At 44.3% G+C, this 26,386-nt stretch overlaps 1 protein-coding gene and 1 pseudogene across 1 annotated transcript; both read right to left on the reverse strand.

The window, feature by feature from the left end:
* Positions 1-1,310: 1,310 nt before the first annotated feature.
* POLR1B (RNA polymerase I subunit B) lies at positions 1,311-24,929 on the reverse strand. The gene is made up of 15 exons (XM_019807080.2): positions 24,753-24,929; positions 20,989-21,156; positions 20,604-20,750; positions 19,093-19,225; positions 18,048-18,184; positions 17,064-17,287; positions 16,062-16,233; positions 13,771-13,942; positions 12,743-13,024; positions 11,717-11,850; positions 8,770-8,940; positions 7,573-7,729; positions 4,459-4,655; positions 3,577-3,830; positions 1,311-2,934 (listed from the first exon to the last, which is right to left on the reverse strand). Exons 1-15 carry the CDS (start codon positions 24,927-24,929, stop codon positions 2,052-2,054), a joined length of 3,408 nt encoding a protein of 1,135 aa, XP_019662639.2. The 3' UTR covers positions 1,311-2,051.
* LOC117802016 lies at positions 22,146-24,738 on the reverse strand (annotated as a pseudogene).
* Positions 24,930-26,386: the final 1,457 nt, after the last annotated feature.

Genomic DNA, 26,386 nt, shown 5'->3' on the forward strand with positions numbered 1-26,386 from the left:
TTGTGATGAGAACTGGGTGTTATATGTAAGTGATAAATCTCTAAATTCCACTCCTGAAACTAATATTATACTATATATTAACTGGAATTTAAATAAAAACTTGAAACAAATTTTATTTATTACCATTTTTAGTGCTCCTAAAAAAATTGGGAGACTTGGAACAACATACCTCAGCCATGGGATCACGAGATACAAAGAGACTGGAATGGGGTGGTAAAGTTCAGCTGGGATTCTACTAACAGTAAGGTGGGAGTATCAGCCAATCGATTCAAGGCATTTTTCCTTATTTTTTTTCCCAACAGTTTCATGAAGCCAAGCCAGGATATACTATTTTTCTCAGTCTAGCCCTATCTGCCTTATAATTAGTAACAGACACCTAAAGCCAGACTCAAGAACTACCTTAGTAAAGTTTAACCTCAAAGAGCATGTATTCACAAGTGGATACAGGTTATCTACTGCCAGCACTGTTCATAGTAGCCAAAGAATGGAGCGGCCCAAATATGCACCAACAAACAGTACATCCATACAATGAAATACTGTACACAGAAAAAACAGCCCCTGGATTTTAGAGATTAGTGTGAAAAAAGAATGTAAAATATCTCCATAAATTATATTTGTTACATGTGGAAATGGCATTTTGACTATATTACATTAAATAAAATATAGCATATGAACACTGTTTTTCTAAGGTATGGAAGCAAACTTAATGTCCATCAGGAGATGAACAATAGGGGCGCCTGGGTGGCTCAGGTGGTTAAACATCTGCCTTCGGCTAAGGTCATGATCCCGGGGTCCTGGGATTGAACCCCACATTGGGCTCCAGGGAGCCTGCTTCTCCCCTCTCCCACCCCCTCACTGCCGGTGCTTTCTCTCTCTAATAAATAAAATCTAAAAAAAAAAAAAAAAAAGATGAGCAGGTAAAGAAAATGTGCCATACACATCCAATGGAATATTATTCAGCCTTAAAAAAAAAAGGAAACCTTGCCATACGCAACAACATGGATAAAACCGAAGGACATTATGCTAAGTGAAATAAGCCTGTCACAGAAGCACAAATACTGCATGATCTCACTTGTATGTGATATCTAAGAGAGTCAAACTCACAGCCTAGAACGATGGCTACCAGGAGCTGGAGGGAAATGGGGAGTTGCTGCTGAACAGGTGTGAAGTTGCACGGATACAAGATGAATCAATTCCGCCTGTAGTTAACCATACCCTATCGTACACCTAAACGTGTGCTAAAAGGGTAGATGTCAAATTCAGTGTTGTTACCAAAAAAACACACACACCACCCCAAAGGGCACAAGGAGTCTTGGAGGTGATGTTTATTACCTCGATTGTGGTGATCGTTTCACAGGTATACATATGCTCAAACCCATCAAATTGTACACGTTAACTACGCGCGGTTTTATGTAACAATTACACTTCAACAGAGTTACCTTTGGTTTTTACTTTAATGTGGATATAAGCAAATATAAAATTACATATATGGCTTGCATTGTATTTGTATTGGATTCCTCTGTGCTAGACAGAAATGTACTGAAAGCAGGGTACAAAGACCCTGGGGTTGGAAAGACTTCCCTATATATCCTTCTACTTATCAGTGTATCATTTTTTAAGATACTTGTGGAATTTTTTTTTTTTTAAGATTTTATTTATTCGACAGAGATAGAGACAGCCAGCAAAAGAGGGAACACAAGCAGGGGGAGTGGGAGAGGAAGAAGCAGGCTCATAGCGGAGGAGCCTGATGTGGGGCTTGATCCCATAACGCCGGAATCACGCCCTGAGCCGAAGGCAGACGCTTAACCGCTGTGCCACCCAGGCGCCCCTACTTGTGGAATTTTTGAACAAATTTACTGAAAATCAACTTCAGTAGTTATTATACTGGTCAGACTCAGAAATCCTGAATTCTTAGTTGCCAGATTCTTGGTTGGTGGAAAACTCAAATACCCTTGAAAAAACTCCAGAGCAACCAAGTCACATCTTCACTGAGCTCAAGGTGTATTTTGTTTTAATCTGACAGTTCTCCTAACCCAAAAGGCCACATCGAGTTAAATGACATCCAGTTTCACCTTGATGTTCATAGCGGCCAGTTCAGCTACGAAATACCGGAAAACGTAAGGCACAGAAACAGTGTCGATAGTGTCGCTGCGATCACACAAAGTACAGTTGTATTTTCTGTTGCGCATGGCAGACCAAGAAGGGGGTGGCTTCTCCAACAGCGGAGAGAGTAAACTACCACACTTCACGCACACGTGGGCTACCGAGCGATCCGAGCAGTTGAAGAGGCGGTCATGGAGGAGAAAAGAGGTACCATGAGCTAAAAGAGCATCCCGCTCCATCTCCCCAAAACGGATGCCACCCTGGACATTTCTTCCTCCAATAGGCTGGTTCGTGACTTTGTCTCTGGCTCCCGTGGTTCTAACCTGGAATTTGTCTGAGACCATGTGGCGTAAACGCTGGTAATAAACCACGCCTATGAAAATGTCTGCTTCCAGTTCTATCCCACTGATGCCGCTGTACAACCTCTCGGTGCCGTAGAAGTTGTAGCCAGCGGCTTTTAACAGCTCGCCGAAGTACTCTAAGGCCGAGTTCTCCTCTGAAAAGGTGAAGGGTGTCGCATCGTGGCACAGACCGTGCAGAGCAGCGGACTTCCCTGCCATGCTTTCAATTAACATCCCAATGGTCATGCGCGAGGGGAAGCCGTGAGGATTGAACAGGATGTCTGGGACCATCCCGCTCTCGGTGAACGGCATGTCCTCCGCTGGCCACAACCTGCTCAAGATGCCCTTCTGCCCGTGGCGACTAGCGAATTTATCTCCGATAGTTGGGTTCCGGGGGACTCTCATCGTGATGCAAATACACTTGAATTTCCCACTGCCAGTGTCATTACTGCACACTTTGATGTTATCCACAATGCAATTTTCTTTACTCCTGGGGAAAAAAAAGCAGACGGAAGGTCAAACTATTTTCTTTAAAATGACAAAGACGTCTAAGTTTTATTGACGTAATTAGTGCTTCATCTTCATAAGGGATATTTGTAAAACTTACTCTCACATCTATTCTCCAGTCCAAATAGAGTTGGTATCCCTAAGAGTGTTTACAAGCAGGGCTACTATTCTGTTCGCGACCTAACTCTGCTCGTCTGAAAGGACAGCAACAGAGAACACCAGAACACGATTACGAAGACCTACTGCTGAAACCATTTCATAGATGTCAAATAAGCTACACATTTTTTACTTTTAACAAGAGGCATCACGAACTTGACTTTTTAGCTAGGGAAAACCCTAACAATATGCATGAGAGAGATGATCAAGTCTGAATAGCCTAGTTTTAAAATTCACAGGCAGCCTGTCAAATCATAACAGACAAGAGAAGTAGAAAACCAAAGGCCATCCAGCAGACACAGAACTTTGTCTCTTATAAGAAATGCCCATTCAGTTATGACTGAGTTAGTAACTGAGCTACCACTTATATCTTCTCCAAAATTCTCCTGTTACAAGATAACTTTCACTGACCTCAGCAATTTCAGTGAGAAACAGCCTTTAAAAAATAGCACTGGGTACCCGAACTTACTTATAGTACATCACAAAGCTTTCCCCGGTGTTGAGGTTCAGGTAGCTGTAATACGGATCCCCGTACTGTAGCTGTGCTCCAATAAACGGCAATCCGTCATCATCTAACTTCTGCAAAATCCGCGGGTCACCAGGTTTGACTCCAAACACCAGACTATCATCTCCTTGTTTAATTTTTTCAGAAAGATCTATGAACTCGGACTTGTAGACACTTCCATGGGCAAAGCCTCGTTCCCAGGAGGCCTTATTCACAATCTACAAGGTCAAAGAATCATTCATTTAAGAGACTGCGGCCAAATGGGGATTTTCACAATAAAAATGGTTAGAATTAAAATACTTGGTTTAGGATAACTGGCATTCTAATTTAAAAACTCCAAATTTTCAGGAGCGCCTGCATGCTTAGTCAGTTAAGCATCTGCCTTTGGCCTAGGTCCTGATCCCAGGACCCTTGGATCGAGCCCTGTGGTAGGCTCCCTGCTCAGTGGGGAGTCTGCTTTTCCCTCTCCCTCTCCCCTCCCCACTGCTGATGCTCTCTCTCTCTCTCAAAGAAATAATAAGTAAAATCTTAAACAAAACACTCCACATTTTCCAAGCCACCTCACTATTAAAACCCATTTATAAATGGCTTACAACCTAATCATGCATAAATATAAAAAGTAGATTTACCCAAGACTATATGCATTCAATATCTACTCATACTATGCACTCAAATACGCACAATATACGCATATCTGAATATTTAGTGACTATCCCGCAGGGCTTGCCACTTTCAATGGAGACGAGCGATTAATATTTAACAGAGTACTCACATGTTAGGACATAGAAAAACAGTAAACAGAAAGTTAAAAATTAAAAGGAATGTACATCTCTTGGTAGAACTTACCATGGCATCTTCCATATCGTAGCCAGTGTAAGAAATAACAGCAACGATGGCATTTGTCCCAATTGGATAGTTATCCATGTCATAGTAATCATACATGTATGGTCTCACTAAAGGGCTTTGTGGAGTCTGAAGACGATACAGTTTATTATCTGATCGAGCTTGGTAAGTAAGAAGTGGAAAGCCCATGGTTTGCTTCCCTACAAAGGGAAAAAAACCCGTAGCATCTTGTTTTTTCCCCTTGATTATAAAGGTCATATATAAAATTGGAACCAATAAAACATTTATCATAGGGGAATGATTAAATCCATCGTGGTGGTTCTGCTCACTGCAGACTAATACACGGCCTGAATGAAGCAGAACCACACGAATCTATGTAAGCAGACCATGAAGACGACGCTGAGAAAGCACAGGAGGCCATTAGCGTTACACGATCTACGCACATTTGTAACACATCCCAGACAATGCCGTGCTAGTTTGTGGACATGTGTATAACGTAAGAAAAACATAACAAGGGGATAATCCAGGATATATATAAACTACAGGGTATTACTAGTGGAGGAAGAGAAGGGGTGAAAAGGGGACAGTAACCATTATCAGGTTACTTTCTTACACACACAGTGCAAAATGTCAATATTTGTTAATTCTGGGTGTGGGGTACACAGGGTAGGGAAGTAAGACTTCCTTCTACTACTTTACATTATAGAAAATCAATCTGAAACAAAATGATTTCTAAGACTAAATATATGTGTGTGTGTGTGTGTGTATATATATATACACACATATACATACATACATAGTGGAATTTTAAAATATAGAAAAGGAGACTTCCAGCTTCCAGTAATAGAAGGCTACTCCTACAAGACCACACTCAGTACATAAGACCCAGAACAATACAAAACAAAAAACCACCACAGGGCGTGCGTGCATGCCCACACACACACACACACACACACACACACACAGTCTGAAAGCACTGGAGAGTAACCAAAGGCAGGGAGAACTGGAGAGGAATTTACACTTGGACAAAAGAAACGGAACACAGTGAACTACTAGCTTGATCGGTTTTTAATGTTTTTCTCTGTTTTGGCCTGATGGTGCAGTCACTACAGTGGCTACAACCTAGATAGAAACCTATAGTTTTACTAGCTTGAAAAGCCAAGGAATAGAGTTCAGAACACAACAGCAACTGGATAGTAAGGGGGGAAGTTTTAGAAACGAAGAACCATAAAGGGAGACCCTTAAATTCTACATATAAACTGAGTCCAGATCTTTGGTGGACTGAACTACATATGCATGGGACAGATCTAAGCAGCCCACCTAAGGCTAAAAGAACATACTTTAACTCCTGTGTTCAGCTACCTATCAGTTGAATCTAAAAACCAGTCCTCTTCAAAGGAACATAACAGAACCCAGAGTCTTAAAACCTATCATTCACAATGTTCCTGATATGATCCAATAGTACCAGGAATACAAAGAAACAGGAAAACACAACCCATACTCAAGAAAAAATGTAATCAATGGAGATTAATCCTGAGATGACCAAGATGTTGGAATTAGCAGGGTACCTGGGTGGCTCAGGTCGAGCCCCACGTTGGGCTCTCTGCTCAGCAGGGAGTCTGCTTCTCCCTCTCCCTCTGGGTACGAGAGCACTCTCTCTCTCTAATAAATGAATAAATAAATCTCAAAAAAAAAGGTGTTAGAATTAGCAGACAATGGTTTAAAAACCTGTTACAACTATGCTCAAAAACATAAAGGAAAATATGTTCACAAAGAAGACAGCAATCTCTGAGAAAATAGAAAGTATAAAAAAGAAACAAATGTGGGGCGCCTGGGTGGCACAGTGGTTAAGCGCCTGCCTTCGGCTCAGGGCGTGATCCTGGCGTTATGGGATCGAGCCCCACATCAGGCTCTTGCGCTATGAGCCTGCTTCTTCCTCTCCCACTCCCACTGCTTGTGTTCCCTCTCTCGCTGGCTGTCTCTCTCTGTCGAATAAATAAATAAAATCTTTAAAAAAAAAAAAGGTTTAACATAGATGACACATAGGGAAATCTCAGAGGTATGAGAGAATGGGGCAGAAGCAGTGTTTCTAGAAATAATGGCAGAAAACTACAAATCTGATGAAATCTTTTAAAACAGATTTTAGAAGACCAGTAAACCCCAGGCACAAAGAACATCATATCTAGCAGATCACACTCAATCGGCTACAAACCAGATACAACGAGAAAATCTTAGGGACGGGAAAATAACCACTATATACAAGCAAATGACGACATGTATCACCACTGACTTCTAGCACAAATGACAGAGACCAAGAAGAGACCCAGTAATATCTCTTAAGTGCTGAAAAATTATAACTGTCAAATCAGAATCGTACATCCAGTTCCAAGCAAAGACAAACAGAGACACTTTCAGAGAAATACAAACCAAGAGGATTCGCAACCAGCAACCTGAACTATAAAAAAAGTGCTAAAGGAAGGTTTTCAGGCTCAAGGGATAGACACTTAATGGAAACCGGAATCATGAGGAGGCAGGCAGAGCACCGGAAGTGGTGAGGTGTGGGTGACAACAGCTTGTGTTCTTCAAAAATCAATTCACAAGATCTCAGACAAATCCAAATCGAAGAGCATTCCACAAAATAAATTACCCTTTTGTTCAAAAATGTCAGTGTCAAAAAAGACAAAGGCCAAGGATCTAAAGAGATGCGACAACTAAATGCAACATGTGATCCTGGACTGGGTGCTACACAGAAAAAAATGTGCCATAACCGATATTTTTGGGACAGTCAATATCCGAGTAAGGACTACAAAGCAGTATAATGATATCAATGTTGAACTTCCTGATGTTAACACTTGCCCTTGTTATATGCAAGAAAACACCCTTACTGTCAGGAAATACACAATGAAATATTTAGGGCTGGTGGGGCATCGTGTCTGCAACTTACCTCCAAATGAAAAACAGTACACGTGGGACAAAATGTTAACAGAATCTACATAAAGGGCTTATGGTAGTTCTTTGTGCCATGCTCACATTTCTTGGAGTTTGAAATGATATCACAATAAAAAAGTTACGAGCGCCTTTCTTGTGTGGATACCACCCCCCTCCCCTCCGTCTTACCCATCTGGCACTGGTACATGTTGCGAGGACTCTGGTTGTGATCGGAGAAAGGGATGAAGTTGGCGATCACACTCAGCAGGCTGTGAGGGAAGAGCTCCTGGTGAGTGGTAACTCCAGCCAAAACCTCATCCTCAAAGATGGCGATGTTCATGAAAATCTGGAAAAGAGGAAGGATGAGGAAGTTCATGGCACAGAACGACTGCTAACATATTGACTCTTCCTCTCTCAGAGTCTAAGGCTCAAAGACGAACGAAAACCTTCCCCACTCAGCATCATGAACACTGATGGGATCCACTGGGAAGCACAGGGAGGCTTCCAGTCAGAACTACTGTTGCCTGACACATTTCATCCTAAATCCACCCTGGTCCAACGGTGAAGCACAGGAAGAAAGACATTTTAAGGTAGCACAAAGCCCACAGTTTCGCAACTGCAAAGACGTAGGCAAATATTTTAAGTCTCACTGAATGTTCCCACCTCACCACCTGAGGTGGTGAGGCAGAGCCAGATGCAAAGGAGCTGGGCAGGATGGGAAGGCGGGTAATGTGACCACCCACCCTCTCCCTCAATGTGTGGGCGGAGGGGCCATGTGAAAACTGCTCTGCGCTGGTCACAGAGAAGGCAGAGAGTGAGCTCTGATTTTCTTTCAAATGCCCAATTGTTATTAAACAATGACAACACTTTCTTTATAAAAAGATTTTTTTTTTTTTGAGAGAGAAAGCAGGCAGCAGGGGAAGGGGCAGATAGAGAGGGAGAGAGAATCTGAAGCGGACTCCCCACTGAGCAGGGAGCCTGATGTGGGGCTCGATCCCACAACCCTGAGATCGTGAGCTTAAGCGAAATCAAGAGTTGGACGCTTAACTGACCGAGCCACCCAGGCGCCCCGATAACACTTTTATTTATTTTTTTTTTAGATTTTTTTTTTAAATTTATTTATTCGACAGAGATAGAGACAGCCAGCGAGAGAGGGAACACAAGCAGGGGGAGTGGGAGAGGGAAGAAGCAGGCTCATAGAGGAAGAGCCTGATGTGGGTCGATCCCATAACGCCGGGATCACGCCCTGAGCCGAAGGCAGATGCTTAACCGCTGTGCCACCCAGGCGCCCCCCGATAACACTTTTAAAATACAGTGGTTATTAAGTCTCCGAAAGTTGCATACCACACGAGCACACACAGGCACCAATCACAATGCTCTGCGCACCTGCTCCATAGTTCCAATTAGTTCTTCTTTGCCTAATTCCAAGTTCTGCACCGGCCGCACCAGTCTACAAGGAGTGGTAAAGAGGAACAATCCTGGGTACAGACTTGGTTTTCCTGTCATGGGGATAAGGGCCACTTCCATCCAGGGAGGAATTCTTTTTTCTCTCAACACCTGTTTTCAACAAAAAGAGAGTTCAATTAAGAAGGAGTGATGTGTTTTTCATCTATCCCCTGCCACCCAGGAGGTGGGCAGAATGGGAAAGGAGGTCAAATATAAAAAGCAGTATCAGGAAATTAGTTATACCAGTAACAACCTAGTGCCCTGCCAGTCTCATCACCACACAGAATGCCACTCACCCAGTATCCACAGTTGGCAAAAGCCCTGCCCTCTGGGGGGCTCAGCCCCACTATGCGGCAAAATGGTAACAGGGGAGGATGGGGGAAAGATAAACCAAGAAGGTGTGTGTGAACACACTAAGTGAAACTTTGTCCTCTGATGTCTAGAATATAGTACATTACTGGTTTTATTTTAAACTGTGTTCAATGAAAAGGCCCTTCCACCTGGAATTTAAAAAAACAAAACAACAAAACTTCTATTAATCAACTTCTGGGTAAAATACAAACCCATATTACAGTCATGTGAAAAAATAATGAAACCTATATATCAGAACTTAAGGGGAGTCACAGCTAATCGAGTCTTCAAGAAAAATAGATGGATTAAAATCTTAATGCAAAAGCTAAAAAAAAAAAAAAAAAACCACCAAAACACACACACACACACACACAACCCCAAGTTAACAAAGATAAAACTTGAAATTAATGAGGTATAGTACTGAAAAAGGTTCAAAGCACAAATCAAAATTCTTGGTTCTTAAAAACGGGAAAAAAAAATCAACACCCCTTGCTTAACCTAATCAAGGGGAAAAAGGGGACACACACACAAATGTACGAAGAAATGACAACCGGAAAAAATCCAATGAAACTAAATTTTAAAATCAGGGGTATACTCTGCATACCTCTAAGAAATCAAGATGAAATGGATAAAATGCAGTTTACTAAAACAGACCTCAATAGAGGTAGAAAGCTTTTTAAAAGATGATCAATTTCCATATTAGAAATAAAGGTATCCAGGGGCACCTGCGTGGCTCAGTCAGTTAAGCACCGGCCTTCAGTTCAGGTCCTGATCCCAGGGTCCTGGGATCGAGCCCCACATGGGCTCCTTGCTCAATGGGGAGTCTGCTTCTCTCTCTCCCTCTGCCCTTCCACCTGCTTGTGCTCTGTTTCTTTTTCTCTCAAATAAAGTCTTAGGGGACAAAAAGAAAAAAGAAAGAAAGATATCCAGAAACTACACCCAAAAAAGTACTAGAGCCAGATGGTTTCACAGGGGAATTCTAGCAGACTTAGGACCAGATAACCCAATGATCCATAAACTGTTCCAGGGCATTGAAAAGAAGGGAAAACGTCCTAATTCTTTTTACAAAGCAGATACTTAGGTCAATTAAAAAAATACACCATGACCAAGTGGGATTTATTCCAGGAAATTAGGATTCATTATTCATCACTATTATTAGAGAATGATGACTATTAGGGAATAAACTAATATAATACACTCAGTATACATCTAAGGGAATTTATTACAGATTTTCCCCAAACACACCCAAGAATGAAACACGGAATTACCGTATGATCCAGCAGTTCCAATTCTAGGTAGACACCCAAAAACTGAAAGCAGGGACTCGAACAGGTACTTGTACACCCAGGTTCATAGCAGCATTATGCATGACAGCCAGACAGCAGAAGCAACCCAGGTGTCCACCAGTGAATGAATGGCTAAACAAAATGTGCTGGTGTATACCACGGGATACTCCTCAGTCTTAAAAAGGAATGCAATTCTGACCCATGCTGCAACATGGATGAACTTAGAAAATATTATGCTGAGTGAAATAAGCCAGACACAAAGGGACAAACATTGTATGATTCCACTGACATGAGGTACCTAGCAAAGTCAGAGTTCACAAAGAAAAGCAGAATAGCGGTTACCAGGAATTAGGGTACGGGGAAATGGGGAGCTCCTGTTGAATGAGTACAGAGTTTCAGTCCGGGATGATGAAAAACTTCAGGAGATCTATTTGACTTTTTAAAAATAAACTTTCAAGCGGCGCCTGGGTGGCTCAGTCGTTAAGTGTCTGCCTTCAGCTCAGGTCATGATCCCAGTGTTCTGGGATTGAGCCCTGCATCGGGCTCCCTGCTCAGCGGGAAGCCTGCTTCTCCCTCTCCCACTCCCCCTGCTTATGCTCCCTCTCTCGCTGCCTCTCTCTCTGTCAAATAAATAAAATCTTTTTAAAAAATAAATAAAATAAACTTTCAAGATCCAGAAGCCAACAGGACATGACTTACATCTTGCCTATCTTTAATATTACTTGAAATATAAAAAAAGGTATTTTGAGGCCCCCTATATGCCACTAGTATTTACAAAACAAAAAAAGTTAAAATTTGTTAGACTGGGGCCTCAAGGAAACTATGCAAAAAAATGCCTTCAGGTTGAAGGATCTGTCACGACGCCAACCTACGAAGCCAGCACAGGACAAGACTCTACCACTATAGGGGACGTATGGGCACTTCTGTATAATTTTTTTTTTAAAAGATTTATTTATTTGACAGAGAGAGCGCACAAGCAGGGGGACTGGCAGCAGAAGGAGAAGCAGACTCCAGCTGAGCAGGGAGCCTGACTCGGGACTCGATCCCAGGACCCTGGGATCATGACCTGAGCCAAAGGCAGACGCTTAACTTACTGAGCCACCCAGGTGCCCCCAGGCACTTTTGGAATTAGCTTCTGACCTCCAGACCCCCTGACCACTCTAGACGGCCCTGGGGCTACCTCAAAAATGAGCAAACGACCGACAAACTAAGATCAAGGCATAGGACAATTCACAAAGACCCAAGATCACCTTAAAATGTCGGAGAGAATCTGCAATGCTAGGTGCAAGCTCCTTATCCACCCAGCCAACCATGACGCCATCCAGCAGGACGGGGTAGCACTCGGCGTACGGTCGATGTGGAGCTCCGTCAACCGGAGTGACGCCTGGCGAAGTGAACAAACAGAATGCTCACATCACGATGCTTTCCCCTACCGCCAGCATTCCCTCCAGATGGGCTCAGCAATGGCTTCATCATTCTAGACCTCTAGAGATCTTGTCTTTAAGCCAGAACATTTTTGTATCACTTGAATGTTTCTAAATCATTTCAGCAAGGACACACGGAGCAACTAGTGACTCTGTCATGGGGGTGGGGGGACAAGCAGTTGGGGGACAAGGATGTAAGAGAGGCTTTCCATTGTCTACCTTCTACATTTTGATCTGAGCCATGTCAATAGATTAACTTTCCCGCCAAAACCTAACTAGATTTGATCTTCATTATTTGTGGATTCCACACCTGTGAATTTGCCTACTTGCTAAAATGTATTTGCTTTTGTGGTCATTCCAGGACATTCTACCAAGGCAGAGAGAGCAGCTAGAAGGTCCCCAGGAACAAAGGCTATGGCTCTGATGACATCAGGGCACAGACTAGACAACTCCTTTTTAACTGTCTTCCTGCAAAATGACACTGGTTTTCCTACTTGGAGATGCAGCGGTCGAGTCACCAGATGCAGGGAGAGTGACCCAAAACGTTATTTCTGATATTAAATGCTGAATGCTACTATATTTCAAATGCTTTGACATCTTTTGGGGGGATGGTGGTGGTGAAAAAACAAAACTACAATATTTAATTTCTCTTTCACTCATTCTCAAAAAAAAAAAAAAAAAAAAATACACCTGACCTATATTAGAGCCAAGAGACCAGCCCAACTCCTGCCCAGAAGAAACAGAATTCTTGCAGGAATTCTCTCTTCAGCCCCTAAAAAAGCAAACCTTAATAGTTCGCCTGTTAAAACCCACACCCCCAAACAAGACGGCTTCTGGCCGCACCCCACATACCCAAGCTGCACAGCAAAGCGGGAACAGACGCCGTGTATACAAACTGTGTGACGACCTCGCACACAGCGGTCAAGTGGTTCATGAGGCCACAGGGCTCCCCGTCTGGGGTGTGCACGGGACACAGGAAGCCCCAGGACTCCGGCAGCAGCCTGCGTACCGTGGTGGTCCTCATCTTGGCAAAATCAGCCCCTCTGTGCACACAGCGGAAATGGGAGAGATAGCGTATGAAGTTCAGCTTATCAGCCACAACACAAAGGCCAGAATCTTGCAGGAAGCCAAGACCTTCATAAAACAAAAATCGTTCAGAAACAGGCTCAACTTAAAAACACAAGTCTACTTTGATTTGAGGCTCTGAGGACAAACACCTCAGGGCACACTATAAATCGCAGAGTGAACTATTACAAAGTTTATTAGCTCTGATGAGTGGGAAGAGTTTACGAAACTACTAGTAAAAAGGCAGTAAAAATCCCGATTTCCCAAATTATATTAGCCCTCCTGGTTCCCTCTCTCCTCTCCTACTACCTCCTTTGTGGGAAACATTAAATGACTAAGAAATAGCAAGTAACTAAATGGGACTCATCAGACAGGTTGGAGAATATGTAAGAAGTTTTTAGTCCTAAAAAAATAAATTGCATCAGTACCATCTGTTTTAGAAAAAAAGATTTCTGGGCCCTCAATGACCATGTACGTTTTTCAGGTCTTTCTGATGCACCTGGTTTAGGGACGGGCACGTATCGACAGCCCTCCCAGACTACCTGTGCTGGTAACCGTTCCTCACAGATCTATGCTGTCTTAGTATTCTGGCAGGAGCACAGAGATGCATGTGACAACGAGAGTGGATTTAAGGTCTACAGATGCCTTGTCTCAGGCCTTTCAGACTGATACACACTTGTCAAATCTACAACATGAAATCGGTCTTTACTGAAAGGGACAGGTTCACTTTCAAAGAGAACCTCTCTCAGCAATACAAAAATCTACACTGAACAAATAAAATGTAACTAAAATGAAGCCAATTGATTTAATTTTACCTGTTTTAGAACGCAGATTCCCAGTGGCAAGAAGATATTCAAATGGCTTTGTAAGGTCTGTTCCCAGACTGAAAATCTTCATCAAATTTTCAGTGTTTATGGACACATTCGTTTTCTGAGACCTCTTGTCTAGAGCTATTTTAATAGACACTAACCAAGATTCCATTTTTTCCTGAAATAAGATTGAAGCCATTACATTCAAATTATTCATGTTTCGTATTTACTCCCACATAATCTGTACGTCTGCAATAAAGGCCCACTGATTTATACATTTGACATGGAAAACGTCTGGCCTATAAACCTGAAAACCAGCCTATCAATGCACTAGTGTAGGTCAGGCATTCTTAAGACAGAAGCTGCAAACTCCCGTGGATCGGCATTTCTTCACCTCAGCACTACTGACAGTTTGGCTAGAGAGTACTTTGTGGTGAGGGCCCGTGCACCCGCGCAGATGTCCAGCAGTGTCCCTGGCCATTACCCACTGGACGCCAGTAGCACCCTAAGGCTGTGACAACCCACACTGTCTCCAGGCACTGTCAAATGTCCCTTGGAGTGGGGCAAAACTGCTCCCAGTCAAGATTATTGACACTAAGGGTTTGCTCTGGCTTTAGAAAAGTTTTTCATTAAAATGCTCTTATCAAGCAGTCAGAACAGTGTCAACAGGCAGAAACAGGCAACAAAAACAAAGCTTCGAGACCAAGCAGCTGCCCGCTGTCCTAACAATAAAAACTAAGAAGAGGTTGAAGTCTCCAAATGACACCCAACATATAAGAGAGCTGACAACTAGTAGGAAAGACTGACTCTTCTCCTAGAAATGTAAACACAATGGAAAATAAGATAGAAGAGACAGAAAAGAGGAAAGAAAGACACAAGTGAGGATCGGAGACACTGGCAGCAGCTCTGTAACCCAAGACAGGAGGAGACGGGGGGGAATGAGGAGCTGACCTCTCTCCCTAGTCACACAACTGCCTACTTCACTTTGTCGTTAACTTGCTAAGGCGAGCAGCTGGCATTTCTTGGGCAGGTACTGTACGCTGGCACTTTGCGTATTTATTTAAGCCTCACAACAAACCTTTCCTCAAGAAGCACTACATTACGGACCACTTGGGCCGAATGCATTTCAGTAGAAAGAATTTTCCAGACTTTAGAAAGACAGACTTTGGGCAGGTGCATAAGCCCAACACTTATTCTGAAGACTGAGGCAGTGGCGTGTAATCAAACACATATCTACAGTGAAACGCACAACTGTCACACTAAGTAGAACAATAAAAATTATAAACGGCCTCCGGCAATGCAGGTCAGGTTCTCCTGCCCACTCACGTTTTCTAGGTGCTAGCACTTTTTGGATTTAGAAATGCAGTCGAGGGGCGCCTGGGTGGCACAGCGGTTAAGCGTCTGCCTTCGGCTCAGGGCGTGATCCCGGCGTTATGGGATCGAGCCCCACATCAGGCTCTTCCGCTATGAGCCTGCTTCTTCCTCTCCCATTCCCCCTGCTTGTGTTCCCTCTCTCGCTGGCTGTCTCTATCTCTGTCAAATAAATAAATAAAATCTTTAAAAAAAAAAAAAAATGCAGTCGAGTGACTGGGGACTTGGATGTCAGGGCTGCACCCAACAGAGCAAGAGAAGCCAGAAAGGCGTCTCAGAAGCTTCCTGGGAGGTTCACCAGCCCCTCCGGTGCAAGGTTGAGGTGTATAAAGTGGAGCAGACGGTGGCTAGGGCAGGGAGGGGAGACACGGCAGGCAGACACCACAGAAGATGAAGAATGGCGCCCACCCGATCTGTTGTCATGTTCAGCAAGGGCAGCCCTGCGATCTCTCTCACTCCCTCGCCATTAAGAAGCCCTCAGAACCAAGCACAGAAATCACAGGACACCTCAATCCCTGTGGCAGCACTCAGTGAGATGGCTCATGAAGTCTGCAATTTAGATGATGTCACTGTCGTGTACCTTCCTGAAGATTCTTACCGTGTCCCACACTCAGAGGTTCAGAAGCTTAAAACAAAGCCGGTGCAAAAGTAAGGAAATCACACACGTTAGGCCAGTCACGTGATGACTAAGATGTGATGCTGTCTTCACTTAGCCTCTAAGAACCATGAAGGAAATTTCTGAATTTGGTGTAAATGAAGATCTTTGATAAAGTCCCTTACTGCTCAGCAAACAAACAAAAAGAAAAGGCAGACTATGTAAAACGCCCAGACCACAAATCATAAACATGCAGGAACTTTACTGCGGAAAGTGCCACACCATTCCACGAGAGGGACCGCTGCCTAGGATGACAGCAGCAGGTGCTTACCTTCAGAAACATAAGGAAGAGCTGACCAGGTGTCAGGACTTCTTGATTCACTAAACTATCAGGATTGTCCTCCATGCACTCTCCTTTGGCTAAGGCAAAGAGCTTCCGGGTCATGAGACAAAGCATATAGAACTTTTCAGTATTGGATTTCAAGTGGATACAGATGCACTGGCTGTCAAAAGAGAAAGCAAAGCTTAAAACCATTTGGCTGCTACTAGTACCTGATTATCTACTGACCAAGGTGCCCAATTCCCGTTTATCTAGAAGCGCCTACTCATTGTCAAAGAACTGCTTTTCACTCTGGCTCAGTCAGTTAAGCATCTGCCTTCAGCTCAGGTCATGATTCCAGGGTCCTGGGATCGAGCCCTGCATCGGGCTCCCTGCTCAGGGGGGAGCCTGCTTCTCCCTCTCCCTCTGCCTGCTGCTCCCCCTTCTTGTGCTCTCTCTTTAATAAATAAATAAAATCTTAAAACAAAACAAAACAAAACTTCAGAACTCAGTTTCTCAGCTGCACTGGCCATTCCAGGGCTCAAGCTGGGACCTGTGGCTAAAGAGATGGTGCTAAGAACTATACGGTGGTTACACAACACAGAGTCCTTGCCTTGGGGAAAGAAAGGGCCATGATGCCCACAACTTTCAGATGTTGCAGAAAGAAAACCGTTTATCCACATGCAGAGAAATTAAGAAAGCAAATGTAGTAAAAATGATAACAACCGGTGAACGAAGTGTCCACTGTACTATTTTTGCAGCAGTTCTGGAAGTCTGAAGTTGTTTCAAAACGTAAGTGTAAAAGTACAATAAAATAAAATGAAACTACCATAAAAAGAAAAGGTGAGGATGGCCAGAGAAACAGAGCTAGCCCCTCCTTCCTTAGGCCACAATCCTACCCGCAGGGCCGTTCTGAGTCCCAGACGACTCGCCACCCCTGTAACTACAATCAATACAGAGAACCACTGACGGCTTCCGCGCCACAAGAAGCAGTGTAAGCAAAAGCACACATACTCAAACAGAAACTCTGCAGCTTGCTCGTTCGGATACCAGTCAGGAAGACTGAGCTTCACTCTGAAGCATTCCCCTAGATAGTTAAGGACCTGTTTTTGTGTGGAACAACCCTCTTCCATCACGATCCTCAACATCTGAGAAACGGAGTTCCTAAAGAAAGAGTCCTCCTCTTTGCCTTTGATGAGCTCCTGAAAAATCTGATAATCAGAGAAGCTGACAAGTGCCTAGAACAGAAAAAAAGGTTTTCTTTTGAATTTTAGTAATAACTGAACCATTTCACCCGTTAGGTAACAATTCTGTATTTTTCTAATACCCAAGAAAAATCAGCACTCCACAATTGGTGAATCGAAATGAACTCTCCGAGATAAGGCCTGGCTTGTATGATAAGACGATGGCAAGATGGCTCCAGTGATCCTCGCCTTCTGGTACTCACAGCCTTACACAGCCTTCTCCCACACTCAGTCAGTGCCGGCCCGCGTGACCGAGACAATATGGTGAAAAAGTGGATGTGTGGCTCTCAAGGACAGGTCATACACGGGACTGTGGGTTCAGCCTTGCTCTCTTGACTAGCTCTCTTGGGGAAGACAGCTACCTCAAGTAGCCTGCGGAAAGGCTCACGTGGAGAAGTGGGACCTCCTGCCAACAGCCCGCACTGATGTGCCAGCCGTGAGCGACCACTTTAGAAGTGGACCCTCCGGCCGGGTCAAGCAGCCCCTACTGACATCTCACTGCAACTCCTGAGACCCTGAGGCAGACGTGCCCCCAGCCCGAGCCACTCCCAGATTCCCAGCCACAGAAACAGTAAGACGGAAATGTTTACTGATGGTTTAACCCACTGAATTTTGGGCAATTGTGATGGAGCAGTGCACAGCTGGTATAGCAGGAACTCTGCTGAGGAGACCCCATCCATCCGTTCTGCGAAGAATGTGACCCCCACCCCGTGAAGCTCTTCATAGCAAAAGAAATGTATTCATGAAGTCATACCTTAAGTGCAAATCCCAAAGGAAGAAAAAACAGTTCTTTCCGATAAATGAAGTTCAACATAACCGTGCCATTTTCCAAGTAGTGAAGGTTCATATTGACCGCAGAATGTTCCTCCCTCACACAGTGCATTGACACTCCTATTGAAACAAAGCAAGAAGTCAAAAACTCAGTAATACCATAATTGTTTCCATCATTTTTTTTTTCTGAATTATTTTTACCCTCTTAAAAACTGAGCCATATCACCAAGGTTAGCCAAGACTGGCAACTAAAAATGTCACCAGACCTTGCCAAATGTCCCCTAGGGTGCAAAATCTCCCGGGATGAAAACTACCCAAAGTAACCAAAGTGCCAAATGTAACTGGACTTCAAAGTTTCCTTCCGGAACATGGTCCATGTCTTAAACACATTAATTATCGCTAGCACTCTGCAGAGTCTGATCATATCGCACTTTATATCCCCCGTACCCTGTGGAATCTAGTCAAGAGATGATGGCTTGACCCAAGAGTTCAAATGGAGAAAAGCGGAATTTTATAGATTTTAAGTTTGTTTCAGCGTTAAACAAAGATTGCTAAGACATTCTGCATCAGTGATGCAAAAGAACAAATGACTAGGCATTCTGACTTGCTGAGATGCTATTATTCTAGATATAGTATGTATAGCTTTCATTAGAGGCTGATTTTTAGCTCAATTATTGGAATAAGTTATTTAATTGCAGGGTTGCCCAAGACTCTAAGATGTTGTCTTATGAAGCCAGGCACTGTCACAGAGAGTGCTTGGAGGCCAGGTGGCTGTCAGCCAGGGACCCCAGGAGGAATGCCACGGAAGCCTGCACCAGAAGACTTCTGAGGCCCATACTTACCTCCGGTTAAGTCAGGCCAACCTCCATCTCCGTAAGTAATACCATAAATACACGTGTTCTTTCAATGTGAAAAAAATGATACATAATAAAAAGTAGGGTTTCCCACTATAAAATCTTAACACAGAAATGCTTCCTAGAAACACAGAACTTTTTTAAGAGAACATTCCAAAAGTCACTACCACTTACCATACTGAGTATAGCCAGGCCCTCTGGTTTTCCATTTTGGTCTTATCATTGCAACGGGGAAATTCCTCCGAGGCATAATCAACATTCGGATGACTTTTTCAATGCCATTGATTATAAAATAGCCTCCCATTTCCTGCCAAAGAGATGAATTCTAATTTGTTAAACAATGATACGTTAATTGTAAACACGAACCTAACTGCCAGATGTGGTGCAACGTGCGCGGAGGAGGCACAAGGAGGCGAAAGGGTCTACAGACCCCTCAGAAACTGTACGGACACTGTCCTCGTGTGGATTAACAGTCTTCTCAAGGGCATTAAAAAGGTTCTAGGGACCTGGGAGAAAAGTATGGAAGAAAACCAGGGTGCTTTCCTCCACTGGACGGGACTGACCTAACTTGCCCTTTTGTCCCCTAAAATGATTTGTTTTCAAATGATACTTAAAAGACAAAACAAAACAAACTTACTCTAAAGAGATGAATACAATAACCATTTTACTTCCAGGCAAATAAGGTTTCCCAAATTAGTAAAAAAATTTTGTGTTGTTGTTTCTTTTAAAGATTTTATTTATCCATTTGACATAGAGAAAGTGAGCACAAGCAGGGGGAAGAGCAGGCAGAGGGAGAAGCAGGCTCTCTGCAGAGCAGGGAGCCCCATGTGGGGCTCAATCCCAGGACCCCGGGATCATGACCTGAGCTGAAGGCAGACGCTTAACCAACTGAGCCACCCAGGCGCCCCTAGTTAAAAAACTTTGTACAAAAACTCTGGAAACCAGAAATTCAGATTAGCTAAAGAGGAAAATATTTTTTACAGCTCTGGTATCCTACTTCTGTAATAAATGAAAAGCTACTACACGCCGACTGCCCCACTATGAAGCAGCTGTAAGCATGCTAGGTGCTCTATGTTACCATCCCATTTAATCCTCATAATAATGAGAGGCACAGTTGTGATGCCCAGCAGAGGAAACGGAGGCTCAGAAAGATGGAATGTGCCCAAAGCTGGTACGTGGAGCCGCTGGGTGTCAAACCCAGATCTGACACCATCACCCTCATCCTGCCCCATAACCCAGTCTCCCCACTGCACGCAGAGTCTGTTCTCGAACACTTCAGCTCAATACTGCAAAACCACTGACCGCAGCTGAAATGCTGAAGGGAAGGTAGGGGAAGCATTTAATATGCTCACAGACTCTTTCTGATGGTAAAGCAGACATCTCTAAACGCGTATCCTACAGAAAACTCGGGAGAAACCTATCATCTCTTCCCCCATAATAATAATGTTCTCTAACTGCACAGCCACTTTTCATACACTGTCTCGTTTGAGACTCATTCTGAGCCCTCCACAGGATGCACCCAAGGCAGCCAGCCCCATTTTACCCATCCAGAAGCTGGAGCAGAGAAAGAAAACCTGACTCCCCCTGACAGGTGCCGCATCTGCTCACCCCCACCTCAGGCTTCTCTAGCGTCCCCTGGCCTTGCAGCCACCTAGCCCTGCCGCCCACTGGCCGCCCGCAGGTACCTCTGCTTCTTCATGGTGCTCAATGAGGGCTCTGGGGGGAAGGCTGTGTAAGTTGCAAAGCTTCGACTTCACCATGATGGGAACGTAGCCAAGAAACTGTTTAATGATTCCTCTTGAGATGCCATTCACTGCCCAGCTGATATCAGCCTAGAGGAAAAGGAGAGGGAGAAAATACTTAAGAATGCAGATCTACGAGAATAAGTAAGTATTTTAGAAGACTAAGGAAGAGGGCCGTAAAGTCAATGATTTTATGCTTTAGTTCTACAAGATGGGATCTCTTAGACGACAGTACTAAGAAAGCAGAACTGGGGTATACGTTGTACTAGGCACCAGCCTTACTCTCACAAACGTACAGTGAGAGTCACATGCTGTCACTGGTACTCACTGTCAGCTTGCCCCGATACGTGCTCCTCCGGCCCCGGCATTCGGCTGGATAAATGTTGAGCTCTTTGCAGATGTTCCCTTTTGGAACCATGGGTGGACTGATGACAGCATCCACAATAGTAAGAGAGATCCGCTCATCTTTGAAAGCAAATTCAAAGGGAGGGATAGCCTGAAATACAAGTCACACGATGAACTGCTTGTGTTTCCAAGGCCCTGTTTCTCTAAGATTCTTCCAAACCCCACACGTTCTACCAGCACCGATGCCCATCATGCCGAAGGTGACCTACCTAAGAAGATGGTTAAAGCTACAACCATTCTCCTCCTACTCCAAGTCCCTGAAACGATAGACAACGCGCTCCTTCAGATCGTGAGCTAGGTCTACTATGTGTCAAATTCGTAGCAGGCTCGGGGTACAGTTGTGTACAGAACAGAGCTGTTCTCTGAACCAAGTGCCTGAGTTCTCTATTATACCTGGTGTCTGCTAAGTACGTGGCAAGACAAATGGGACTGCGGCTAACGGGCAAGGATATGGAAGCATCCTCCTGATTTAGGACCGGACAGTCTAATGCCCTTCTTTGACATTTGTACATTTCATTCCCTGATGGCCTCGCCCTGAAGCCAGAGCCACATAGGTGGTGGTCCCGGCGGTTCCTCCCATTCCACAAGAGCTGCTTCTCTGCACCACTCCCTGGGGGGAGCTCTGCTGTTCTGAGGAAAGGGCATCACTGAGCTCTCTGACATATCAACTGTGAACAACCTCCTAGCCTTCGTTTTAGAACAAGAATGCCGAAAATGGAGCCAAGAATATAAAGAAGGTTCTCCTCCTCATGTCAGTTCAGTTGACCTTTCCTAAATTTTAAAATTTTATCGAAAGCTGGCATTGCTTTAGAATTTAATATTTTATTCTAAAACGAAATTTTAACCTGTCCTATTTAAGGATGAAGCAATAATTTTTATTTTTTTAAATTTTTATTATTATTATTATTTTTAAAGATTTTATTTATTTATTCTACAGAGATAGAGACAGCCAGCGAGAGACGGAACACAAGCAGGGGAGTGGGAGAGGAAGAAGCAGGCTCATAGCAGAAGAGCCTGATGTGGGGCTCGATCCCATACCGCCGGGATCACGCCCTGAGCCAAAGGCAGGCGCTTAACCACTGTGCCACCCAGGCGCCCCGAAGCAATAATTTTTAAAAGGGAGAAGAGTCACTTTTTCAAGCCACAGCTGCACCATCTATATTTCAATACAATCTCATTACTTGAGATAGTTATGGTCTATCAAGTTGCCACAGACACTGAATTAGTGAATACTGAACCACTGTTCTTGGGGAAATACAAAGTTAGGTTCTGAGTCTCTGATCACACTTCGTCAACTGATCAATACATAACCTTGTTTTAAGGACACCTTATTAAATACATATTGTTGATTCATTAACACTGAACTCACAGTCAACAGCACTAACTCATGACTGAACAAAGGTTATTTAACACAGATTTTCTCTTAAGGGGTACGTCACAGACTTTCTGCAGTTGGAACATTAGACAGCACTTTACCACTGGGCTTGAGGGCCACCTTAAACAGCAAAATCACCAAGAAAAAGCACCAGAATGGGAAAAAGTGGACAGACTTTGAAAAGGATACTTATTTATAGTATGAGAGCCTGAAACAAGAAAGCAGAGCAGCACCTACTTGGACCTCAGTTGGGACGATGCACACGGGGCAATTCAAATTTGTCACCACTCTGCACATGTTGGTGAATATTGATTTGGGGATTACAAATACATTTTAGTGAGTAGGCAATTCACAAATACAAATTCCTGAAGAATGAGAATCGAATGTATTCTGAAAAGATGACTGTGAGGCATTAATTTGGACTCACGGAATGAAGGAATCCATCTCCCCCACTCGGAATTGGGCAAAACTCTAAATAAACAACAATATGACAAAGGCTATTCTTCCCTTTATAAATGTTAGTCATTTACTTTACTTTGTTTTATGTAACAACATTTTCACCTAGTCTTATGGTACCAGATAAGCTGCAGTTACCATTATCTGTGCAGGCTGCACTTTCCACATCTACTCCAATCAAAACAACATATCGCAAGCCATCGAATACAGAAGCAGAAATGGCAATCCAGCTGTCTTCTAATAAGCCAGACATTTAAAAGATATGCAAAAACATCATTTACCTTTAATTTTTTCTGCTTTAGAAAAAAAAAATTTAAACCACAGCACTAAGTTTTATGGGATTTCATTACGGTTAAATCTCTAGAAATAAGGGAGTCCACTAGGGAGCATAAAGCTGATGAAACCTCCTTAGATCTCATAAACCACCACCAGTTTGGGCTCTTTGGTGGGACCACTGCCTCTTTCCAGGTATGGACTATTATAAGGATGCCACTTTGGTCCCAGGGGCTGGTAGGTGGGGTAAGTTTCCCCAGCCCAAAACACAAACACCATGAAGACCACGAAGACCAAGAGGTACTTACACATGAGATTTCAGGAAACAGACATGGGGGATGTGTCCACAAGGTTCCTGATATACATGTCAAGGTTCCACTGCATCGGTTCACCCCAGTTCAACCTCAGGTCTGGGTGGTCCCAGTCATAACATGGATCCCTCTCCTTCTATGAGAGGTCAGGGAGCTTCCAGCAGTCGACATACCCCCGTGCTGTCTGTCATCTGAGTATGGCTGGTAGTCTTCCATCCCCATGTTATACTTCCTAGCAGTGGCGGTCGGTTCTTCTGGAGTCTTGGGATAGGGCCCCAGGAGCACATCCTTGGTAATGTGGGAGGCTGTCTATGTACCCAACAGCACCATGGTCCCAGCTGCCCTTTAAAGCCATCAGACTCCTGGGACCTAGACCCTGGCTACCGCCATTTTCATCTTCCTCCCCAGAAATATTTTTATTAAAACTGTTAATATATAATTGATTTATCTTTTAAATGAATTAGCATTTTAAAAATTTCTCAATTTTAATTTCTAATAGACTAAATACTGATAACAAAAGCTCTTTAGGATCCCTCAAGAATTTTAGGAGTGGGAGAGGGGTCCTGGGACCAAAAAGTTTGAGAACTACCAGTCTATCTATTACTCCTCATAAAAATTCTTATGTAGATGTGCTTTTTTATTTTAGAGCAACCCTTTCTTGATCATCTCAATCCTGGACCCTTTTTTTTCAGTTTTAATAAACCCTAGTGCCAATTAACTTTTAATTAGATACGGTTTTTCTCACAGATACGATACAAATATTTCCCATAAGCCTTATCTTTTGCCAAACGGTGAAGGAGTATTAATTAATCTTCAGAGAAACCTCAATGGCTCACATATTATTTGGACAGTTCAAGTATCAGAAACTGAAACTGTCCTACAAAACACTACGATTCCCATCACAAAAAAATCTAGCAATCACAACCACATCTAGTATTCCCCTAGTCGACTCAGACTACAACTGCCAGGCCCCGCGAGGAGTCTGGCGCGATCAAGGGGTACAACTATTTGGGATTATACTGGGACCTCCCAGCCATCTCTCTGGGACCCCAACCCGAGGCCAGTGCCCCACTCCACCCAGGTCCCACTCACGCCCGCCGCCTGGATCTTCCTCTCCCCCAGAGCCACACACGCATCCTCCCACCCACCTCCCTGCTCCAGAGGCCCCTCTCCTCTGCCCGCCTGGAGCTTCGCCACGTCGCGGGGCGCGCAGGGGTAAGCGGCGCCGAGGAACGCAGAGCAGATGTGAGCCTGAGAGGACGCCGCGCTCACCTGCACCGCGTGGCTGAGCCCCTCGCGCACAGCGTAGTTGAAGGACTCGACATGCGCCCGCGTCAGTTCCTGCAACGCTGGCTTTTGCTGCTCCCGTGGGATCCCGTAAGACGGGTCAGTTAAGTGCTTTAGGCTAGGCCCGCTGGGCAGATTCTGCCACCGGCCGGCGGGATCCATGCGTCCGCCTGCACACCGAGAACCAGAGACTGCTCCGCACGCGCCGGGAAGAAGGACTGGCACCCCGGCGCCCACGGCCTGCTGGGAAATGTAGTTCCTCTGGTTCGGCCGGACCTTGGCCCTTCGATTTTATAGGGTCGACTTGAAACCTAAACTGTGGAGTGAATGGGCCGGTCTAAAACTAAACAGAGCCAGAGGGCGGCCGCCTCACCCATTCCCCCCGCCGCCCCCCGCCGCGGTAGGAAGGCAGAAACCAGCTTCACGTCATCTCCACGGCCAGGGCTGCGTGTGATCTGTTTAGCGTTTATTCGCGAGCGGATTAGGCCTGGAGGAGAGCGGTCTTCAGAGATTCCTTCCCCTCCTGTTCCCTTGTTTTCCGATGCTGATGCCTGATGCTGACCCTGGCTTCTGGAAAAAAAGCAGATGCTGGGCACCAGATTGACTGCTCTCTCCACCCAACTCTGAAGTCGCGAAGACTCCACTGCGATGGGAAAGGAATGGTCTGTCCTCGCTACCCGCCTCCCCACATCTAGACCGGATCCCTGAGGCGTGGCGGGAGGCCCGGACATCCTAGGAGACTTCTAGCCTTAAGATCCTTTGAGTTTCTATGAGTCCTATGAATCACTTGTCCACCCAGAATATGGGTTTATCAAGGAATGCCTGCAGATGTTTTTCAACTTCATCTTGTGTGTGTGTGTTTACCAGTTGTATTCTGTATTGCGTTATAATTGACATAAAATAAACCACACGTTTAAAGTGTGCACGTTGATAGGTTTTGACCTATGTATACACCCATGGAGCCATCACCACAATTAAGATAATGAATTAATCTACCACTCCTGAAAGTGTCTTCCTGCCCCTCGGGAATCCATTCCGCCTGTCAGTTTTACCTTTACCTAGGTCAGTTGATAGTTTTTATTCCTATATCACTTTTAAAAGTTATCTTCTGTTTCTATCCTATGGTGACACCATTAAACCTATCAAGACGTACTCAGCTGTAACCTAAGTTCCGCCTCTTCCAGTTTTATCATGTCTCTGCTCCTTTCAAGGAGAATTCTTCCTTCATTTCCTGTCCCCTAGTTAAGGACTCCTAGAAGGCAAGAGATTGAGGGGATTATTGCTGGAGCAACCACTTCCATCAGCATACAAATTTGGTGGAAAAGCTGCTGAACAAAAGAGTACAAAAAACAACTCACTGATCCTTTGTCCCTCTTCAACTACCAAGTTTCCTCTTCAGAACTCAAGTGTTTGGTTGTTTTTGTTTGCTTGCTTGTTTTTAAGATTTTTATTTATTTGACAGAGAGAGAGCGAGAGAGGGAACACAAACAGGGGGAGTTGGAGAGGGAGAAGCAGGCTTCCTGCTGAGCCGGGAGCCCGATGTGGGGGGCTTGATCCCAGAACGCTGGGATCATGACCTGAGCCGAAGGCAGATGCTTAACGACTGAGCCACCCAGACG

The sequence above is a fragment of the Ailuropoda melanoleuca genome, chromosome 4 (assembly GCF_002007445.2).
Source record: "Ailuropoda melanoleuca isolate Jingjing chromosome 4, ASM200744v2, whole genome shotgun sequence".
Taxonomy (NCBI): domain Eukaryota; kingdom Metazoa; phylum Chordata; class Mammalia; order Carnivora; family Ursidae; genus Ailuropoda; species Ailuropoda melanoleuca.

Coding starts and splice junctions, on each gene's coding strand:
- POLR1B (XM_019807080.2), bottom strand. CDS start 24,929: ATGGATCCCGCCGGCCGGTGGCAGAATCTGCCCAGCGGGCCTAGCCTA. Junction 11,851..12,742: donor CGCTTTGCTGTGCAGCTTGG/GTATGTGGGGTG, acceptor TCACTTCGCCAG/GCGTCACTCCGGTTGACGGA. Junction 8,941..11,716: donor ATTCTCTCCGACATTTTAAG/GTGATCTTGGGT, acceptor TGTTGAAAACAG/GTGTTGAGAGAAAAAAGAAT.